Raw genomic sequence first — 24159 nt, 5'->3', positions numbered from 1 at the left:
TAATTATTTGGTTAAAGTAATTGTAAATGTAATTGCCATTTTATGGTTAGGCATAAAAAAAATGCTCAATCTCAAGACTGCTATGGCCAGAAAACTGTGCAATGCAAAGTTAATCCCTATTAAAGGCTAACTTGGACAAAATCTATGATACCTTTTAATTGTACAGCATGTTTTTCCACATTATGACATGTTGTTCTTAGATTAACAGCAGGTAATTTCATTTATTAAACATGCCCCCGGGAGTTTCTAGTACTGGGAAGACCAATTAAAGGTGCTTAAAGCAGAAGCTTGCTCTAGGAGACTAGTTCTGCTCATGTATTGCATACTCTTATACTGAGCCTCCAAGACTGTGCAGTCTGTTACAGCAGATCAATCATTAATATTTAGCAGGACTTTTGGCACGCTACTTAATCAGATGGATTATTTATTTAAAAGGGAAACAAACCGGTGAGCAAGTAATCTGTGTTCAAAGCGTGACAAATAACTCCTGACATATCAAAAAGGAATTGTGTGCGTCCAATCAGTCTTTAATCAGTTTCTGCTGGTGTGCTGCATGTCAAGAGAGAAAGAGAGAGAGCAACTTCGACGGAGGGAGAGATTGTGAGAGACAAAATCTGACAGGGAATTTTATTTCACACACATCTGTCCAGTCTGATTTGCTTATTACAATAAAATGATGATTTAAAATCCCCATATATTATTTCAATTACCCTGACTAGAGCAGTTACTACAAAACTCAAAGTACACATGTTGACTCCATCTAGAGGCCTGCAGTACCTTTAGAAGCTGTTCTGTGATTGAAAGAAAGGCCTTGTACTTGCTGAATATGCAGATTCAACAGAAATATTATAATAGTGGATTTATCCTTATTTCAATTTGGTGAATAACAGCAAATATTTCATACTACTTCAGCAAACAGGAATTACAAATGTTATTAAAGAGGCTCTCATTGAGAGGCATTTTATTTTATTCAATGAAGTTATTTTCATTTGTTAATTTCATTGTCAGGATTTCAGTTCATCTCATGCATGTGTGTTTGTCTCCAGAATCTGTGGAATCTTCAAAATCATTTGGAAGAAAGAGGAAAATAAAATGAGGAATGCATTTTTTTTCATGTGCAATAATTTAATTGCTAAGAATTCATCCCAGAGAAAAAAAAGTCTGGTCTTGTAAAACCTTTTTGTGGAATAATTACAACCCTAACTAATAATCACTTAAACAAGACTGCAGTCTAAAACGCATATGTGGACTTCAGCCACAAAACACTATCATTTTAAGAGCATGTAAATGCAGTCTGTAATGGAGATGCAGAGTGACTGTTCTTGGAAGGAAGGAGGTTCAGCAGGTTTTTATAGCACTCATCTGAAGTAAATGTACCACATCTGAGCTTGACTTTAAATAGATATTATGTTTAATTTTAAGTTTCTATTGTATGTTTTCTATTATTATAAGTTTATGGTTACATCAGTTCTTTCTTGCTGTTTGTGGTAATGTAAATATTTTTGGGTTTTGCTATTGTTTCTCCTATGATTTTCTGCGCAATTTTAATTTTTCCATCAGGACACGTTTCTGAATATACACAAAGAAACCAAATCATATTTGCATTGTATTTATGTTCCTGTGTATAAAACATATTTATCTTGATAGTAAACAAGAAAGATAGGTTGTTGATATAAGGCTCCTAGTCCTTCAGAGGCAGATCCTGGAGGCACTAAATAATAAATCTGGAAACAACATTCACTATCGCCTACAGAGAATATCTACGATGGAAACTTTAAAAAAATGTTAAATGTCAGAAAAAAATGCACAACTTAATATTCTATTTTTTGTGAGATCTGTCCCACATTATAATCTGCAGTCAGGAAGCCCTCCAGTGTAATTTCACGGTAACAGTTCCTGTTTCTCCATAACATACACTAGATAGTTTAGTTTGCAGTTGTTCTGAGGTCACCCTCAAAGAGAAAAGTCATGCATCCTGAAATGCACAGTAAGCAGGATGAATTGCTGTGCACAAGCCATTCTGCAGCATTGACCTTTACAGAGATTTCACTACAGGAACACTTTGAGAAATCGAACGTAACAAACTATATAAAGTTTCCATAAGGTTTTTATAATACTTTAACAGAGCATAGCATAACTAAATGAAGGACACTGACATGAACGCTGGAAAAAACCTTGGAGAGACAAAAGGGAGATAAGAATTATTTTGTCATGCACATCCACTAGTGTATCCATTGTTCTGTTGATTTGAATAAAAATAATAATGACTTTCATCTGCAAAATATTTTCATTCTTAAGGATTCCAAGCACTTTATACAGTATACTGTATAGGAGGAGACTCATTTCACCAACTGTGGGAATGCAGCACCAACCTGGATGACTCACAGATACCATTCTGCACCTGCAATCTCATTACACAGTAGATTAGGTGGGGAATCGAGGAATTACTTCACCAGATGAATTTAGACAGAGCAGATAGAATGAGCCCAAAATCTGAATCAAAGTACCAGGACACCAGGCTTAACACTCTTAGTCTTCAGAACAGTGTCATAGGATCTTTAATAACTAGTAATGGCTTTAGCTTAGTGTCTCATCCAAAGTATAGCATCTTCTTTGTATGACGCAAATAAAGGAAGGAATTTCAGAATTTACCAATGATGATGTTCCTCTTGTACTTGCTTCCAGATGAATTTCCCAGCAAGTGATCTTGGATCTGATAAGCAGCCAGATCAAAAAGATCCAGGTAATCGTCCACAGGATATCGGTCATGGAAGCCCTCACTCATTCGAATGATTCCTACAGAAAATAAAAAGCATGTGAACTTTAGTTGCGGTGGTGCGAAGCATCTCAGTGTAGGAGTTCCTTTTTGTCAGCAGAGCTACTGAGTCATCTAGCTTTGACGTTCTTAAGGCTGCTGAGTGAAAGCTTATTAAAAAAGACTTCATACATGATAAAGGAAGCCAGTGAATTTAAGATTTGTCTTTCACAGTAGGAAAGTAATTTCTACACTCTTGAAGTAATAGCAAATTTGCTACTACACAGTTAGTCTTCACCAGGAAAATTACATTGAAAAGCTGGAACTTTAGTTCTGGTTACTGCAAACATAATGACTCATTTGTATGGTATATGTACAGTACAGTAAATCACTACTAAATGCAGGAGTCAACAAGCCCAGGTAAACATTGTTTTTCAAAGTAATTACATGGCAATAAATCCATAATCCACAATTACCAATCTTTAAACATTTGTGATTAGTAACTATAGTCAAAATACATGTAATTGGATAAGAATGATCTGCACCATTAAATTACTCGTGTCAGTTTAGATTGAGTTCTACTGTCCACATACACATTCCAACATTCTTGGCATGATCAGACTTACTTTAAAACTATGAGAGGGAAGCTTAAATACTGAGCATTAACTAAATTTAAAAAAAAATGGATATCCCAGGATATTACTCATCCAGCCAAACTGCTTGTTTATATACTGCAAGTAGTTCTGGGACGAAAGGTTGGGAACCATTGTACTGTGTCAAACAATTTATAAATCATATGCTAAAATACTGCATATCTCTGTTAAGCAGACATAATAGAATTCCCAATCAAGCCAATGAAACAACATTACTAAAAAGTGAAAGAGAACACTTTTGCCTTTTTAGTGCTGTGTTCTTTCTGTTTTTTTTGGCCTTGAAGCTTCAGGAAAAAACAATCTTGAAATCATATTGCAGAGGTCAGTGGTTTATGATAACATGAGGGATGGAGGAAAATGTGAAAAATGTAAATATACAAGAGAAAGAATTACAATATTGATATGTACAACCCAGGAAACCCAATTTCTACTCAATGCCAAATAATAAAGCAATAAGAGGCAATGATTTATTTAAGACTTTTCTTTGACATCATTATGTTTGGGGAAGCAAACTTTTTTCTGTCTGGAATTTATAAAGAAAAGGACTGCCAGGAACAATGTTTATATGTATTTAATATATGACTGGCAGATCATTGAACTTCATGCTTTAGATTTAAACGGAGTTAAATCATTAAGATTGGTCAGCCACTAATTAAACAGCAGCTAAAAAAGAAGCATGTTGAATTTCCAAAAAGTCTGTTGAGAAACGTGATAATTGACTGTGTATCAGGAGTTGATAACGTCTATGAAAAGAGGCAAAAGATGATCTGAAAGAAGGAAAATACTGTAAGTCTTGTGCTATAAACTGAGATCCAGGAGAAAAGGCTCCACCATGCCTTTGTTGCTAGGTGTTGCTAACCAGAGGAGATGATATTTAAAAATGAAACAGTTGAATTTTCATCAAAGTAGACATTAGACCTTGTTACCGTATATGTTTCAGACATACAATACAGTACCTTAGTTATTTTAAGCAATGAGTGGAAGGGAAAAAAAGACTTTCAGTACATTTACAGTATTTATAATTTTAATGTTATAAAAACTACCTAGAATCAACTTGTGTGGGAAGTAAAGGCTTCAAATTACTACACTAAATTGTATCATACTTTCAACATTTAAGAGAAAATATACATTCATTGCTAAATTGGAATGATGCAGTTGAAGTCCTCACACGTTCACATTTTTGTGTTTTTCAACAGTCTGAGCCAATAGAGTATTCATTTAGTTTTGGTTTTGAGTACTAAAAATACAATACATTTGACAAATAACAAAAACTGAGTTCTACAATAATAAGAAAACATAACTAGCCCTTCAAGGATGTTAAACGAGTAACTGTGATACTATACATCTCCTAAAGGTCAGATTTTAAAGTTTCAAAAGGCTGCAGAAAACTTCAAAGACAATCTGAGCTCAGCACCAACATGAACATCATGCTATTAATTAGGAAGCTAATTGTGCCCATGTCTAAGCCAGACAATGAATTCCTACTTTTATGGACTCCCACACACTTCTCACACAGGAATTGACAACCACAGTGGTACTGCTGGCATCTCCCCTATGTTCAAAGCTACTAAATTATTTAATGTCTATTTAAAAAACAGCTTTAGATGTTGAGGGCAAAATACTGTAAATTCTAAAAATAATGTGTCTTCCTAGATTATGCACAGGATCATTTTCTCTGCAGCATTTAAAGGCTTCCAGTAAGTTGACTGGCTTTGTGAAAAACTTCCCCCACACACACAACCCACTGCCAACAGCTGGAAGCACAGCAGTATCGGGTACGAAGATTGAGGGGGTGTACAGTAACTACACAGATCTAGTGCTATGGCCAAGTAGGGTGGGATTTTCCAACTTCCCACTTCCAATGTTGTGTCATTTACTTGATTATGCAGATCTTCTAAAATGACCATTTTGCAGTATCTCGGCCTTCCGACATACTGTAAAACGTCCAATTAAGTTTAATAAACTGTACCAAACAAAAACCTTGGAAATAGATTTGCAAGATGTTTCTTTCTCCACTTCTTGTGTGTACTTACAGTACACTCAAATGAGTGTTTCAAATACCTTTCTTAAAATAAAATGGCTGTTGTACTCCAAGCGCCACATTGCCAGAATTTAAAAAAGAACTCCAAGTCTACATACAGTAAGTAGTTTTTCTTACTCTCATTGATGTCCCCTTTCAACGCTCCAGTTAGTTTTCTGAGTTGGAGATGAAACATATTATTCAATTTAAGATACTCCATAAAAATGAATTGAGTGCTGGACAAGAGCTTCAGAGCAGCAATAATTCTCCATTTCTATCAGTTTGGAGCACCTATTCAACAAGACTCTTTAGGTGCAGCATATGACTTTTCGGGGGGTTATGAAACCATTCAATAGTGAAATCATTATCCTGCAGTTACTAATAAATAGAAAAGTCTATTTTCATAACCCATTAAGTCATATCTAATGTCATGGTATATTTTATTAAGCCTATTATTAATTTAAAATAATTTGAGTACTGGATAATATTGACAGATTGTGCTGAACATTTGCAGTTTCTTACATTTTCTAAAAACATACAAAATACGCTTTATATAAATCAATTGCATTGTTGTGAATTCTGAATAATATTACAAAGGTAAATCAAAGGTTTCACTATCACAGTAGCAGGGATAGTCACATTTCAAAAAATGCTTTTCAATTTGTGAAGAAAGGAGTTAAATGAAAATACTGTGTTGCTTTCTGAAGGTTTTGTTACTTTCTAAAAGCAATTTTCTGAAGCAATTGCTCCGCAACCAAAATATATCATCAGTGTTAATATGCACATACTGTACACTAGAGCATGTTTCTGTTGTGTGTGGGATTGTGAGAATTCAGTGGCATTAATAACCACCTTATTCATCTATTAGTAATGAATGATGTGCATAATAACTGTATAGTAATTCTAACTATTACAGTATGCACCATGTTGAGAACAAGAAAAACTGCTTGTTTGTGTTCCATGTCTGTCACAGGAAGAAGAGTGAAAATAGAGCCAGACACTACAGAGTTATCTTAATTCAGTTCTAGGGCCGAATCCTGGAGCTTATGCCATGCATAACAATGAAGTGTACCCCACTGATAAAAGTGCAAAGGGGAATATGCCATGCTTTTAAAATTAAAAAAGTACCATGTATCCTGCTTTTCATATGTTTGTTTTGAACTTGAATTGTCATATGCAGTACAATGGTAAAAAAAGTGTTAGAAACCCGCTTTCTAGTAGGTGAATGTACACAGTAGCGTGAACGCAGGTAATGTACACATGCACACATTGTTAAAGCATGGCCAGGCAAAGTAAGCACAGTGTATTAACATGTTAAACTTATGGGGAAATGCAAGGTTTCAGAAGCAATAATAAAATTATCAGCAGACACAGAGGTCCTGGTGAATCATTGTGTCTTATTGCTTCAGCCAAGTTCTTATTTGCAAGCAAATTTCAATATTCTATCTGTGGCACATTTTTACATTTTCTGTTATCTCTTAAAAGGTACCCCACAGTCTGTGGGGTTTATTACTGGTGTCAACCACGTGCCAGTTCTCGAGTTTCAGTCCTGCCCCTTGCTCAGGTGTTGTCACGAAACAGTTCTTTTCGGACCCTATGCAGATGACACAATCTGGAATAGTGAGAAAAAACAGGGGGAAAAGTCATGCAGGAGACAAGAATGAAGACGGGGGGGCATGTCCATAGAGTGCTGGTGATCCAGGGAGGTGTGGCCGAGGCAAATAATCCTAGAAGAAGTCCAAAGTGAAATCCAGAAACACTATCATAAGTCCATGGCCGGGTGATGCATCCAAAACGCAGGAATAAAAACAGGAACCGGGGTCAGAACCGGCGAGGGAAACAGGAACAGGCATAGAAACTTAAAAACATAACGGAGCCGGGCGCAACCAGGTCCCGGGCTCGCACGATTAGGAAATCAGATTCAGAGCCTCGATTGGCGAATGCGTCTGGCTTTTAAAGGGGGACAGGAAGGAGGCTGGGACAAGGGACAGGTGCGGGGAATAAGGCAAACGAGGAAGGGCTGGAGCGCCCTTAAGAGGAGGAGTAGCGATCGTGACAGGTGTGTGAGCTGAAATGTGACCAATGGGACTTTTGGAGAAGAAGAAAAATGTTAACTGTGAACACGTTTGGTACATCATCACATCCACATACATCCCTGTCTGCCTGTTTTCACCAGAACATGATGAAATGTGAATAGCTTTTAATAAGAAATAAGGGAGCAAATTAGGAATTAGGACGTTGAGGAGATAATGCATAAAGGTCTGTGTGCTCACATTACTAGTACTTTAGCAGGGGTTTTTTTAAAACCAAGGACTAAGTGCAGGAAAGGATCTAAACACAGATCAATTACATCCATCAATTAGCACCGGTGACTAAGAGACCAGTTGGAATGAAAACCGTCAGACACAACTACCACTCAGGACCAGGACTAAGATTCATCATTGTAGAGTGTAAAATACCGTCTCATCTTCATGCTCAAATCTCTCAATTGAGGCCAGAACAAATATTTGTTATACTAATGTGCAGATTGCCATCAAGGTAAATTGTGCCTCAACTACATATCAGCTACAGGTGGTGATAAAATTGCTTATGTATCTATAATGTACAATTTCTCACAACTAAACCACAAAGTATAACCACATTGCTAATTTCACTTCGTATGATATACAGTATTTATAAAATAATGAAAAATGACTTTGGCTTACCAAATCTTTTCCTTGTCCACCAGTGTGGTTCTTTGAAGGTGGTAAACCTCACATCTGGGTGTAACCTTAGCCTGTCGTAAAGATCTGTAGTACCACATTTGGGCTGACCTATGATGTAGAAATATGGTAGACATCGGATGCGATAGTTCTTGCTTTCATGGTGGTACAAGTGTTCCCGGAAAGCATTTCTCAGGTAATCAAAGACAGTTCGGAAACGCTTTGAATAAAGTGCATACAAGTTCGTCCCATATGGATCAGCAGTGATATTCCCAGAGTATTCTTCATACCAGCAAGGGTTTTTAACATTCTGAAGGAATTCATGGGGAATCACAGAAAACATCTGAAAAGTAAATGACAGTATATTATACATGCTGATATGAGGGGTAATTTATGTTGAGTTTTACTTTAAATTACATTTTTGAATAGTACTGAAACTTGAAAGAAATTCTTCAATATGCTTTTTCATTAATACTATGCAATATAATGTAGTATGAATCTGACAATTAGAACTGAATTTGATAAAAAACTGAAGAAAACCTAACTGAACTGAAGTATAAAATGTATTTCAAAGTTTTTACTCATAGACATCTGAGATTATTTTGAAGATTTTATATTAGAAGAAGAAACATTGAACAGAAATTCGATTTGTTTTAGCACAGGTCTGACTTCTCATTGACTTCTTAAACCTTAAAATAAAAAAAGATGAGAACTGTGTGGTTCAACCAGAGAATGTGTTCCTCTCATTCCCATTTGCAGTTACATATTTTGCATATTTTGCATAAAAGCAGATTCCACGACTAGGCAGCCTAAAAAAGAGCAACAAAACTGTTTTTTAACAGAGTGCACTACGTGTTCAAAAAGCCTGTTCCTTGGTGATGAAAACCACTACAGTAACTGCCCTTCCAATGAAAAAATATCAGCCAGCAGAAGTGAAACTTTATTCTCACAATGTTGTTCAGTGCAGAAGGTCCGTAATAAGGCAGTTTTTCTTTTTACCAAAAGAGAAACATGAAAGTAGAACGAAATAAACTGAAGTACATTTTAAGTACTTTCATAACTTAAGCTTCAGCACAACTAAAGCACCTACAGTATATTCAGATTTTCTTTGTACTGCTGCTGTTATTTTTGTTCTTTTGAGGAGAGCAGGTGTGAAATCTTTAATAGCAAATATAAAAGTTTATTACAAAGGATCCATGAAGCATATAAAAACACTTACTAGCATCGTGTTTCCAAAAAAAGGCTCCTATCTCATTTGTTATGGCTGCTATTTTTCTCAAGGTAATAATTTTACAGTAAAAAGCAGATCAAACTAATGACAGAGACCTACAAACATGTTTCACAACCATAAGTGTTTTATCTCTTAGGAAATAAGGAAGGGTTGATGGCATTAGAAAGAACAACTTTGGCTTGGCTCATTAAAGTAATAAATGTTTCCTTTTCCCAAATTTACATATACTGTATTATCAGTAGTACATATGTTTGTAAATTAAGTTAGAGACTGATTAATGATCCTTTGTGTATTTATGTGTATTTAGTCATTAATCTACTCTGTATTTACATCTATGGTTCCTACGGTAGCACAGTAGGTTTCAGCAGTAGAAATTTTAAACATCCTCTGGGGAAAGTACATCTCCATGAAAACCCACCAGACAACTTTAAGCTTTACATGTGAAAACATATTCACATTTTAATACTCACATGTGGTTCATTTCTTAAAAGTTCTTTCAAGTCCGGCACCTGCCTGGAGGTGAATTCTATATTAGATTTGATCGTTTTTAGGACTAATTTTATGTTCACGTAATCCCTCGTGGAAGACAGGTTGAGGGGGAGGGACCCAGGGTTTTCCAAGGTGCTGAAGTGGTACGGCGAGGGGGTCAGCAAGAGCCCTTTCTTATCTCCAGTCAGAATGTATGACGCCATGATAAGAAACATAACAGTCAGCCCAAAGAAAATGCTGTACAATTTTGCTTTCTTAAAACACACCAATGTGCTCCATCTTCTGTAGTTATCCCTCCTGACTTCTAAAATGGCAAATAAATTCATCTGGCTGCTGTCCACCTGGAACAAGAAAGGTTGCTTCCTGTAACTCTCTGAGCTGGAGCGGAGTAGCATGTACTTGTAGTCGGTCGGTGTCATTGCCAGGGCAGGATCGTGTCAACAGCTACTCTCTCGATCCCGGTTGAGGCCTCTGAACGCCACAGCTGGCTGGAGACTGTGCTGGAAAAGGCCAGGTGTTTCATCCATTCAGGAGTTTCTTCAAGATGCTTTTGGAAATCACAGGATCAGAACATCTTTTCTGTGCATGTCTTGTGCTACAGGAAAATAAAAAAAATTGAGTTAGCAAAGGCAAGCAAAGTGTCTGAGATGTATGTCATGCTGCAGGGCAACTGAAAAGGAGAAGATACTTGGGAATGGGTCTGACGTTCTTGTCAAGCATGACTTCCACAAAATGAGGTTTATGGTTGCAAGTTACAATTTTCCTGGTGACTGTAGACATAACACAATACCCCTAAATATAGACTCTGAAACCACTTTCCAAGAGATCAGAAGAGTTGTGCAATACATCCCTGCAAATGCTTTAGAAATTAAGGTCATATATGTTGTTCTCATCTGCATGTCAGATTGCACCGAGAGGTTTATCTGAGGCCATTTTACAAAGCAACAGATCCATTTGGGCTCTGGCAAGGTCAGGTTGGCATCTGGAACATGTAATCATGGGTGGACTAAACCAGGCTGATGGCATTTCACCTCCAACTGTTAGTAATCAAATGGATTAGTCGCAACATGTGTACCAGGAAGGTTTTTGTAAACTTCCTGGAAGTTTGTATTCATGGAAGCTGGTATCCATGATTGAAAATACGACAATGACACAATCACAGAATTTTTGGCTAATCCAAACAGCAAATTTGAATGAAAGATTGCATAAAATAAGTGTTAGGCATTTTCAAAGACATCACTGGGAATGTTTTGGTACTATATAAGGAACAGTTAAATAAAAGTGAAAAAAAGTTTATCAAAAAAATAAACACTCTACAGTATGTTTCCTGGCAGCAGTTTTACTTGCTATTGTGAGAATATCAAAGACACCAAATTGTAATCCGTAAATATTGTGTGAAGGTTTGATAAAAACTATATGGGCTATTACAGACTACTGTTTTAAAAATGAAATGCAATGAAGCATGTAAATTCTAAAGTTTCAAAGTCAAAGTTAATAAACTGAAAGACTATTTCAATAATTCTGTACATTAATGTTGTCCACGTTCTTTGACCGATAACTGATAACTGATAACCAATGCTTACTGTATTTCCACAGAAAGTTCTGCTTTCCAAGTAACAAATGATGCGGTGTTGTAACAATTCATTTTAAGAGCTGTTAAAATTTTGGAAATGGAATTTAAAAATGTGTTTCCAATAAATACCTTATGACTTCATGAGAAACATAGAATTCTTAAATAATATACAGAGTCTATGATTTGATTAAATGCCTTTACAGAAACAATGTTTACAGAAAAAAAATTATTTCCGCTTGTGTTCACCGCAGTTTATGACTATATGATACTTTTTGCTTTCCTGTGGTTTTAACACACTTTTAACATTCTTTGATTCCTCATGATTTGCACCGCTTTCATGTTTTCTTTTCCTATTTTTACAACTATTTCACTATTTGCTACAATTTACTTAGGTTTACCATGTACCACAGTGACTTTGTGGAAGAGAATATTTATCAGAATAAAAACAACAAGAGATATTCCATACCCTGGCTCTTCAGAATAAGGAGGATGTTTCATGCAACTGCTCATCTGTGGGTAAATTGAAGCCTTCTATTTTTACTGCTGAATGGCAAGCATACTCTTTGTCAATTCTTTCCCACCCACGGTATCATGCTGTAGACCTTTAAACATGGTGCCCTGAGGTTAAAACTGAAGAAAATATTCTGCCAGTGATTCATACATTGAAACTAACCAAGAGGAAGTGTGTTATGGTCACGTCTCCTCAAACTGCTACATTGCATCTTCCCATATCATGCTGATACATGCAAAACCTCAAAGCCACTGTTAACTACATACGTAATGTAGTCATTCCAGTAAGTATTGTAACGCAACAGGGGCTCAGGCGGGCGACCTTGCCGCATTAGGTCGGCCCCATCCCGACTGAGGCTCAAACCCGGGACTCCCGCGTCTCTCTGCAGCGACCCAACCCCATGAGCCAAAGAGAGATCTCTCCTCAGCCCAGTAGCTGTAGTCCTGCTATCACAGGGAAGGGCGGTGACGTCACCTGCTCTGGTACGCCGGCTCTTACACAGTACCTGTCGGCCGTAAGCATTACAGTATCATTCATTTTGAAACCTTACTGCCATAGTGCAAAAGCGCATGTACACAACTTCCTTGGCCTTTCCTGCTTTGCTGCATCATTTTATATGTTAATTAAGCATATTCAGCTACTCTATGAAGAGCACACATCTTACTAGAAATATCTTGTACTATTATGGACAAGCAAAACAAGTCCTGATTTCACCAGCCTGGTGCCAGGACCATAGTAGGGTTATCATGACACCACAGTTATTGTCACCATAAATAGGATGTGCTCAGCATTTGCAGTGGATAAAACTGAAGACAAACCTGGGTGCAGTCAGACAGTGGTCAGCTTGGCATTGCCAACAATTCTCTGGAACTTTCTTCTTGAGTTGACATCAGTATTGGATGTTTTTAAACAGTTGCATTTTTGTTGGTGTTTTAAATATGGTATGCATCTGTAATGCTAAAGACATTCTGTCCAAAGATCATTAAGTGCAGGGAATAACTAGTTACTTGCTTTATTTATCCACAGGCACAGCAAGACTACCACACAAACACAGCCCACACATAGCTCTAAGAAATGGTCATTTTGTTTTTATTTTTCATGGATAAAACACATTTTTTACATTACATTTATTCACTTTCTCATTCTGTATGCCCTATTGAACAGGGGTCAGAGTCACCAAAATTTCTAAGAATAAATGCAATTTTCCAAAGAATGCAATGTTTCGCCTTTGTTTTTTTCTTCTAATGTTTTACCAAAGTGGGCAATTTCAGGTTAAATGAATTTTGGTGGCATTGACCCCTTTTTTGCCCTTTACAGTTTTAATCCCCAACAGCTCTACACCACTTCCCTACCACTCTGTCCCAGTATCACAATATGGGAGGCCTGATAAGGAATGCTACTCCCAAGCTGCTTGCTACTTTTTTCCTACTTCCACCTTCCTGGGAGATAGAGAGCTTTCATCCTCATGCAAAGAAAAGCCATGTGCTGGGTGTAAATGGATTATATTATCAGAAGATGGGCATTCCACTCTCATCCCGTGCTCACGTCTACTGAGCTGTGCTGATAAAAACGGGAAGCCATTTGCAGGGGTTGAAAAGGGATGGAAAACGGAATCAACTCTCTGAGGAATGAATAATGGTTTTCCTATCTTCACTAAACTTATATTTTAGTACCTAGCGCTCACCTGTCTCCCCATTATCATCCCCACTAGAGAATAGCTATAGGACAGTTCTCCCCCCAAAAATAGCTACAGTACATACATTTTTATACTACTTCATCACATTGCTCCAGATCTTATCTTGCGTTTTTCAAAGAACATCTTTCAAAGACTTATCAAAATTTGAAACGAAAGATAAATATAGCTTTTGCTACTTTGCTGACATTCAAATCTTACATACAAAATCTGTGGAAAGTCTGCACATTTATTGAGCAGTTCTATAAACTAACATAAGTTTACTGAACAAACCACTGCTTTGATACTGTTTCTGAAAACAGACCTTCCCCATTAAACTGTTTATGAAATGTAGCCCAAGATGTGACATTTCAGAAGGTGGCTAATAATTCTGTGTGATGAAATGCAAGAGAAAATCAGTACATTTATTTGCTGTTCCAATATATACCTTCTTAAGCATCAATGTTACAATCTTCTGTCTCTTATATTCAGCACAACAGGCATTTGCTTCACATAATTTTTAAGTTGATTTAAGTGTGCTCAGAATGTTTTTGGATTTTGACAAATGCTACCCCATGGAGTGAACTTATTATACAGACAGAGGAATAATAGATTGAACTATTTCCATAAAGTGCCCACGTAGTGCTATTTACCTCCAGCTGTGTCTTGAAATGCTGGAACGTGACACAGAAATCCTTATACTGTATATAATAAAACAGTAGCAATAGCCCCTCCAACAAAGCAGTAATGCTCAAGGCTTTGAAAAACTGATCTTTTTAAAAATATATGTACAAGAACACTCTGGCCACAAAACCTAAACTACAGAACACTCTGGCCACAAAACCTAAACTACAATCAGGTACTGTACAATTCTTTTTCTATGTTAATGCTAGTCAAACACCTAGAGAACAGAAAAGTAATTGCAGTTTTAGATTGTAAATAGTAATGTTTTGCTGCTATCATTCTTCTTGAATAAATGGTAAATTCATTATTCCTGGAACATTACAACTAAGAATTCAGGACACAGGAATAAGGTCTTTTTGAAAAGCTTGTTTTTGGATTACGTTTTCTTTGCTTCTAAAAGATTATGAGATTAAAATACCAAAAATTCCTACTTTTCCACATAAATTTACAGGGTATTTCATTCAATGAAAAATATTACTGAATGATGCAATTTTCTGTTAAATTATCTAATTACCATAAAACTACATAGTGGACTTGTAAAGCACAGTCTTGGTTTTGCAGCAAGCCTGTATATGTTGTATTACCATTTAAACCACTGCAGTTTACCAGTCAAAGAACCAGAGTGGTTTTGGTGGTCTTTTTTAACAAAAGCTACTACAGTAAGTATTTCAAAGAACACATGTTGGGGCTGTTACACAGTTACTCCGTCCTTCATACAGTATGTTTCCAAGTGTAGTAGCAATGCAGTAAGCAATTGTGAGGTTTTATACCTTCATCAGAAACTAAGAGGCAGTAAGCTGCATCCCCTATTGAGGTACCTCTGACCACTCTTCACCCTTCTGTGGAAAAACAGAATCCAAGGCTTTTAGGTACTGTATACTCATCTGAATCCTATCAGAGAAAAAAACAGGATGGACCGACCACTAATGGATGCATGGATGAAGAGATATTTGTATATAAAATTACCTTTTAAGTTTTAGAATTACTGTATATTGAATACCTTTCATCAGTCTTTAAGATTGTTTGGCACTGACTTAAAATATTTTAAGACAGTCTGACCAATCCACGCTTGAAAAACATACAGCTCAAATTACTCCTGCAGATTTAAATTAACAGAAAAGGATATCAGGTTGTTACAAGGTGCAATGGTTGTACATGATAAGGTTGGATAGTACATATGGGACTGAACCTAATAAGACAATTAATAGAAATTCAACCTAACCAAAACAAACTGCACGTGTCCGTTCCACATATCTGCATATTAAAACTGAATTTTAAATATAATTTTCTGATGTAAAAATATATCTAACATTAATCACAATTACTATTGTCCTACGTGGAGTTTGTATGTTCATGTGGGTATCATCAAATGGCTCCAGTTTCCTCCTACAGTCCACAGACATGCTGGCAGCCTATCTGGCTTCTGGGAAAATTGGCCCTGGTGTGAGTGTGTGTAGGGGTCTGGGCCTGTGTGTGCCTTGTGATGGACTGGCATCCCATCTAAGGCATTATGTCTGGTGCCTATTGCTTGCCGAGATAGGCTCCCGTTCCCCAGGGGCCCCTAATTTGGATGAAATGGTTAGAAAATTGATGCTTGGATGAACATGACTATAGTTTGCTAGAAATGAAACAGACTGAATACAATGTTTTTCAGTTTTTTCAGCTCTTCTCAGTACTGCTGTGCAGTCATTTTGGATCAGAGAAACAAACAGCTTGCTCCTTGTTACAGTATTTCTCTTTTCAACAAAACATATTGATCCTATTGGTGTCTAGTCTAACAAAAAGGTTAGTTCAGCCACCTTGTCACAGAAAGTAATGACTTACTCAACAGTTGAAAATGAAAATTCTGCTTCATAAAAAGCACTTGGTATCCTGTACTTCAGTCTGGCAGACTCACATGGAAATGTTTTAACTTTGGCTTTTGCTACAAACAATGTATCAAAGACAATTTATGTTTTGCAAGCCTTTTAAACTATTGTTTATCACTGAAAGAAACTTATGATTTTATTTGCAATGCAATCATTTCCTTTTGATAAACACTATGCTGACTAATGTGAAGTCATCCACTTGGCAGATGAAAAAGTGGTCATACAAACCTAGCAATAAGAACAAGTTCCATTTCTGTCTTTCCTTCTATTTGTCTGGTCATCTCGTAATACTCTACTTAGAGACAGATGTTGAATAAGCCATACAGTATAAAAGACAAAACAAAATCAATGAGCAACAGTTCAATGTTAAATTAACTCTTAGTGTTTAAATTAAATTGGTGCAACAGTATCTGAAGAACTTGGTGTAACTTTATAAATATAGATTAAAGAAATGAAAATCTTCCATACACAGGCTCCATGTTGTTCTGAAACAATTGCATAATCTGGAAGTTTTACTAAAGTAGAACTGACCACATAGCTGGGACTGAGCCACATTCCACTGCACACTACCAGTCTAGGAGTCTTTGTGTGGCAAGTTTTCACAGGCTGCTTGAACAATACTTCTCAATACTTCTTCTAGTTTCATATTTCAGATTTTTTATATGACAGACCCCTTCTCTCTGTTTTATGATGCCCATATTACCTTGATACTAACTACCGTACCTCTGAGATAAGATTGCACATCTTATAATACTGCCTCTTTGGGGGATAGCTCTCCCTACTCCCTCACTCATTCCAAGAAATTAGCTCTTCTCTGAGCATGTGATGCTTTAATCCTGCCCAGGAGGCTATAATAGATTTCTTTCCCCAGATTCAGTCCTGATTGGTGCTCTGTCTAGGCTCCCCCTTCTCTCTAGAGGGTTGTTCTGCTGCTGCACACTATATGGTAGAAAATGCAATACTCTCCTACTCTCCTAATACATTTTTCAGCCTGCTGGGACATCACCAATACGGCAGTGTTAGAAACGGCAGTTTTGCACCTAGCCACTGCCTCTCCTCTTTCAGTTCCTTCTCTAGATTTTCTCAAGTATTCCTCTCTTCTCACTGGTGCTGCCTGAGCTCTGGCCTACTGGGATGAGGTGCCTTCTTCCACTACTTTGGATCTTTCTGACCTTTTGGAGGGTTTGTTTTTCTGTTTTTCTTTCCTCCTAACTGCAATGTCCTAAACTGACAGAGTCCCATGCTATCTTGGCTGGTCCTGATTAGCTAGGGACTCATAGCTGTAAAAACAAAACAACATCTTTTGCACAGTTTCTGATTCCCAGGTGCCCCTAACTTAGGAGAACAAGTATCGGGTTTCTTTCCTTCTTCTCTGTAGTCTAGGTGCAGACTGGGGACTCTCCTCTCTGAGAGCCTCCTAAGTGTTCCTAATGAAATGAGGAGTACCTGATTGTGATTATATATTTCTGCCATTGCATTCTAAGGTGTGAATCCATTTAAAAAAATAGAGCCCACATCTAATGAAGATGGTGGTGTGCAGGACCACAGGCCTTCTGATGCCACTTTCCACAAGGGGACTTTGTCAAAACAGTCATTAATAAGCAATAGCAACAATAATAACAATAAGCAAATTAGCTCTGTGCATCAAACTAACTCAATTTCTTTCAATTATGTAAAACAATTTCCTTGGTGCAGCAGTAATGATGTCCCTTGATGTACCATACCCATGCATGTATGACACAAGGGGAAACTATTTTGCTCATTTACTTTGCTTGGTTGCTAGGGCGAAGGTGAATGATCCGAAGATCTCTTTTAGACACGTTTGAAAGTAGTCAGGGAATTCATTTGGTCCAGTCTCCAATAGCTTCCACTTAGCTTCCATTGTGTCCCTTACCCCAGTAGCTGCAGCCCTTCCAGATGGATATAGGAGTACCAGCTACCAGCTTTGCTGGAGGTAACCCTGAAATGGACAAAGGGCTTTACACTACCACAGTCCACTTAATGCTGCAAAAACCAGGAGAAGCCTAAGCAAATTGTTTTAATTTAATGTATTCTGTACATGTACACAAAACCTCTTGCGAGAGAAAACCTTCTGCTCACAACCTATTTTTTAGAGTCAGTATTGGTTCATTTTTACCAGCCTTTAAAAGAATGATATGCCAGGAAAAGCTTTGTCACATATTTTAGAATTGTCATAAGTCTTGTTTCATTCTGCCATCTGACTGAGTAGCTTTAGATGGGCTCCTGAATTTCCACTGCATTACGTCAGTTACAGCTGACTTTTCAAATAATGTGTAGTCTGAGATGAAGTGGGATTTCAACAACAGCATGACATTTTAAGAACTGTCTTATTCATTGACATAATTAATATAATTAATTGCATTTTGAAAAATAGTGAAAAAGAATATCGTTGCACCTCCTCTTTCTGGCTTTTGTAAATACCAACAGTATTGTATGGTACTGCCTTTTGCCAGGGTGATTCCATTGTGTGAGATGGGGGGGGGGGGGGCTGTTCTGCAGTTCCTTCCTTCTGGCCCTCTAAGAAGACCTGTGTCTTTTGCCCAGAGCAAACTCTGAAACTGTATTCTCCCCTTTGGTCTTGTCTTGCTCCATTCTCTCTTTCAGAGCATTTATACTTTTCAGTTATGTGGATAATTGTTGATACTTGCGCCATCCAGACAGCTGAGAGCCCTTGTTATGGCTCTCACAACTCTTGGTACAGACCACCTCTGTTGGATTGCTCTCACAGTCTAGCTGGAGAAGAGCCATGCAGTCCTGTACCTGCACACCATCTCACACAACGAGGACCATCCTGTCAGAAGAGAGAATCAATCTCTACCCTTGCTTGCTGGGAAGCCATCCACTGGTGAAGGCATAACATCAGCCTCTATCATGGTGTTCCCCTGGGTCAGATATTCCACAGGGAATTCATACAGTAACTGCAGATGCCCCCAGCATGGGTTCAGGTGCAATATGTAACAGGTGAAGTGTAAATGGCCTTAAAGGAGCCTGTTGACAGTAGGCACACCAAAGCTGTGGAGCTCATAGTAGTGTTTTTGGTCCCTTTGCATATACTTCAGGACCTCTGAAGGTGGCATGTTCACTGACCTGCTATGGTGGCACAAATACTTCTGTGGGTGCAACTCACATCATAGCCCTTTATGCAGTGTGTCTGCCTTGAGCCCTCAATGGGATGGCAATTCTCCTGTCCAATGGAAGCCCACTAGACTCAGATGATCTGTACTAAATGACTGGATTAGCAGCAGCAGCCCTGGCAGATTCTGCATCAAGTGGATTAGCCCAGGTTCAAGAATCAATCCAGCTCCCAAATTCCAAATTCTATGTGGCAGACATGGGTCTGGCCCCCAAATAGTGATGTTTGTTGCCTCTAGGTTTGTCACTGGGTATTGTTGCTACTATTCAATGTTTACAAGACAAATCTATTCTTAGAAGTAGAACTGCAGTCAGAAGCACTGTCAAATTTTGAATGACTTCACAGTTTTTCTTAAACAGGGCTGGCTCATCATGTTAATATTATTTACTAATCTTGTACAGTTTGGATTACATATAGAAAAGCTCTTTCAGTGACCTGGAGCTGATGGTACCAGCAGTCATTGTATTTAAATACTAGGGACATATATATATACTGTAGTATAATGTACATGTACACAATTGTCATTATTATTGCAAGCAATATTCACTATGGAAGTATTTTACATCCAGCTATTAAAATGCTCCAAATAATTGATTCTGCTTTCTGCCTATTCATCGAGCAGTGCTCATTACAATGTAATTTCTCCTGACACATTTTATTTTTCATTTTACTTCCTTTTTCACTTGTATATATCTCTGAACAGGAATGCAATCCAAGCCAAAGAAATGTTGTGTTTACAGTTCACAGTACATGTCGATAGATCCACCTGGACCCACAGAAAATCATTGTGTAGGTACATTATACAGTGAGACGTGTTTCATGTCTCAGACAAAAACGGAAGTTAATCTATCTGAGGTGAACCTGAAAGTGGTTTGTAGAAACAGGGCACACTAAATTTGCCTATCTTATCTCTGTCAGAAACGAGAATGCAGGAAGGCTGAATGTACTGTAAGTGGAGAAAAGCTTCAGATCCACTATAATATTTATAAAGAGATTCATATTTACAATTCTGAGTTAAGCAAGGTTAGACAATCTTTTTTCTCTAATATTATTAATGGGAATATCAACAATACCCGTGTTTTATTTACTGTTGTTGATAAGTTAACTAATTTCCTGACTCAGTTAACCCCTGAGTTTTTTTCTGCTAAAAAATGTAATGAATTTGTATCTTTTCTCTGTAATAAAATCGAGAATATCAGATTCAATGACAATTTGATAGATGTATCATCGCATAGAAAAACTATGGTTATCGTGTCTGAATTTAGTGCTACTGACTGTAAAATCCTTGAGGAATTAGTGCAGCACCTTAAACCAGATTGTCTTGATATTCTGCCCACCAGCTTTTTAAAAAATGTTTTTGGTTGTTTATCAATGGATTTATTACAAATAGTGTATGGTTCACTATATCACAGGCATTTTTTCAACATCATTTAAAACTGCAGTTATTAAGCCCCTCCTGAAAAGGAGAAATCTGAATAATTCTATACTTAATTATAGACCCATTTCAAATCTTCCCTTCATAAGCAAGATTATTGAGAAAATTATTTTCAATCAATTTATCAACTTTTTAAAAATGAGTGAATATTAGGATAACTTTCAATCTGGCTTTCGACTATATCACAGCACTGAGACTGCTCTTATAAAGGTACTAAATGATATTCGCCTGAATACTGATTCAGGTAAAATATCAGTCCTGGTATTACTGGATCTTAGCGCAGCTTTTGATACTGTTGACCATAAAATACTTCTGCATAGACTGGAAAATTGGATTGGACTATCTGGACCGGTTCTTAGGTGGTTCAGGACGAATTTAGAAGGTAGGGGTTATTATGCCACTATTGGCAATTATAAATCTGTACGGACCACTATGACATGCGGAGTTCCCCAAGGTTCAATTCTTGGGCCTCTCTTATTCAATCTTCACATTCTTCTATTAGGTCAAATTTTGCAATAAGGTTGCTTATCATAGTTATGCAGATGGCACTCAGATCTATTTAGCTCTTTCACCTAATGACCATGGTCCTATAGATTTACTCTGTCAATGCCTAGAGAAAATAAATAACTAAATGCAACACAATTTTCTTCATTTGAACAAATGCAAGTCTGAGATAATTCTCTTTGAGAACAAAGGGGGAAGGCTTAGACTTAGTGTTTACCTTGACTCTAGGGTTCTAAAGACTAAGGACCAAGTCAGCTGGAACCTGCTCCTGAAGGATCTTAGATGTGCCCCAACCTTAGCCATTTTTAAATCTAAGTTAAAAAACTGTTTTATTTTCCTCTGCTTCTGCTTAGTTTTATTGTGTTTTTAATTACTTATTTTATGATATTCTTTTAATTCATTGTATTTTCTGTTTTTTATGGTTTCTGTTTGTGTAAAGCACTTTGAATAACCTGTGTGTACAAACATGTGCTATAGAAATAAATTTGTCTTGCCTTGCCTATGTACAGTATGTTGTAACAACCATTGAATGCAACCACTGTTAAATAGTGGAATTATGTTTTTTTAACCAAAAAACAAGGATAATGAAAATAACAAGTATTGCTGTTCATCCTCAGAAAGGGGTGAGGGAATATCAAATGAATTACAGGTGAAGAACTCAGAAGAGATACAGGATGGTTCCTTGTAAACCACAAGGCTCAGTCTTCATATTTTGAAGCCACAGCAAATTCAGAGCAAACAAATAAAATTACGTTCAAAGATGAGAACCAGAAAAACATTTGTGAGAAAAAAAGAAGAAAAACAGGAAGTACTTCTGCAAAAGTATGTCAGCTGCTGATCTTTGCACAAATATGCAACCTTAAAAACATTTTGGTTTTAAAGTCTGCTTTAAAAACACATTTTGGAGTAAAAACAAGTTTAAAGGTTTTCAGACAAGGAGAGTGAAAGTAGTAATATATGATTTTGCTGGAGTTAGTACTGAAACTATTTAGTTTCACTATATTAAAAGATTTTTCCACCATACATTTGAGTTTCTAGAGTAAGCGCAGTCTGTGATCCATCTAACAAAGTTAGTAACACTGAAAATATGAATTTGTGCTTCACATCCACATCCTGTCAAAGATTTATGACAGGAAGTGTGTTAATGCAAGAACGAAAAAGATAAGACTTTCTGCTGAGCAGTAACACAACGTCTCCTTTGTCATTGTGCAGACAAGTGTGAGCCGCAGTCATTTTTTTCCAAGGCTTCCATTTGATGATCTAACAGCGGGTTTCTTTGAAACTGAGACAAATCTCTACAACCTGTCTATTTTAATTAAACCTGAGGATCAAGCCTCAGCTTGTGCAAATTGCTCTTTGATTGTGGCTTTTTCTGCCCGTAATTCAGCCTCTCACACAGATTGATGATATGGATGAAGAAGCAAGCGCGCAGGATAGACAGTGCTCTGTCCTGGGTGACTCTCACCGGAAGGATTGCTGTTTTTCTAGCTCATCAAAGTTGCACTTATTTCAAAATAAAGCCATAACACTATTTTCCACTTAGCGCACGCTGATGCATAAAACTTATATAACAAAATTGCATTGTTGCTTCAATACTGTACATAAATCACATTTCTAACACACTTCTAGAATTGTTTGTCTACATTCATTAGAACTGCAAGCTATCTAGACTGGAAATATCTTGTTTCAATGCAAGTTTTTAACATATCCATTTATGATATATTAATTATCACGCAGAAAAATATGCTTTTTTGTACTTTTAAGCCTATTTTGACCTATGGGAAATATATTTGGATAACAATTAGAATAAATACACATTCTTACAATTTTTAAGTTAATGAAGCACATTTTTATATGGACAACATTGTAACAATAGGGAATGTAGAACTTATGTTATCATACATTTATCAATTGTTGCTTTCAAATCATGAATAAAACAAGATAATACACTTTAAGCACTCTTAAATCCAAATGACTATATGACTATGTGAACATCAGACTCAATGCTCTGTTCAATTGAATGGGTTACACTCTATTCAATTGTTTCTGGAAACGTATTCCTCTTCCTTTTAGTATATGACCATAAATTGGCAATGGTTCCTCAATGAATTTACAAAGGCAGACCTTGAACTTTGAACATCACCTCTAGTTTGCAATCATTCTGACTAGCTTCCCTTTGGTTAATTCATAGCCAGGGGGCACAAAAAACACTGTCTATAGAAATTATAAAGCATCTTAAAAAAGAGATGAAGATTAAGGCATTTTAAGCCCTTAGTGATTTACTTTAAGCAAAGTAGCTCTAGGGAAATTATTACAATGGTCTCCTAAAAACTGTAGCAAAAACATACTTATAATTGGACTAATATGGCAATGCCTTTGGCTATGTAGCCCATATACACAGGCAAACATCGAAAAGCTTGAATACTGTATGAGATTTGTTTCCTTACACTAGGGACAATATTAAAGTGCAATGTCTGCATAATGCCTTTAAGCTGACATAATCTGATGTCAATTACATTTCCTATCACATAGCATAATTTATACAAAATATGTGTTTTGGGGAAATAGTAAATCCTAAAAAAAATCTTATATATTTAAATTAGACTATCAGACCAGACCAGAAATTTTGATTTTTTTTTCTTAAAACCGAAGTTCAGAGAAAAGTAGTTCAATGTGAATGACAGCAAGTTCCATGAAAAAATTTTTCAATAAATCATGAGATAAAGTCTTCAAACAGAAACTTCACTTTGTTTTTTATCGATGTGGTTGGAGTCCTTTTATTTAGTAACAGAGTCTTAATTAAATCCATCTTAGTCTGAGGCAAGTTTTCAGATATCTGTTAAAAATAGAAAATGTTTCAAAGCAAGATGAAAATAAGCTAGGAACTGCATATTGATGTCAATGTATT

General features: G+C 36.8%; 1 protein-coding gene across 5 annotated transcripts in view; it reads right to left on the bottom strand.

Annotated features, from left to right (window-relative positions):
* Positions 1 to 24159, bottom strand: part of chst15 (carbohydrate (N-acetylgalactosamine 4-sulfate 6-O) sulfotransferase 15) — a 55901-nt gene that overhangs the window by 4686 nt on the left and 27056 nt on the right. For 4 of the 5 annotated variants that reach the window (XM_015346489.2, XM_015346485.2, XM_015346487.2 and 1 more), the window contains 3 exons: positions 9832 to 10445; positions 8134 to 8473; positions 2653 to 2796 (listed from right to left, as the gene is read on the bottom strand). In XM_015346489.2, coding sequence (XP_015201975.1) covers positions 2653 to 2796; positions 8134 to 8473; positions 9832 to 10269 — 922 coding nt within the window. In that variant the 5' untranslated portion in view covers positions 10270 to 10445. Of the gene's footprint in view, positions 1 to 2652; positions 2797 to 8133; positions 8474 to 9831; positions 10446 to 11889; positions 12041 to 24159 lie in introns of those variants that run through there. The other variant, XM_015346486.2, reaches the window with a different exon arrangement.

Source organism: Lepisosteus oculatus, chromosome 4, assembly GCF_040954835.1.
Source record: "Lepisosteus oculatus isolate fLepOcu1 chromosome 4, fLepOcu1.hap2, whole genome shotgun sequence".
NCBI classification, from domain to species: domain Eukaryota; kingdom Metazoa; phylum Chordata; class Actinopteri; order Semionotiformes; family Lepisosteidae; genus Lepisosteus; species Lepisosteus oculatus.
This window is presented reverse-complemented; position numbering and strand designations above follow the sequence as displayed.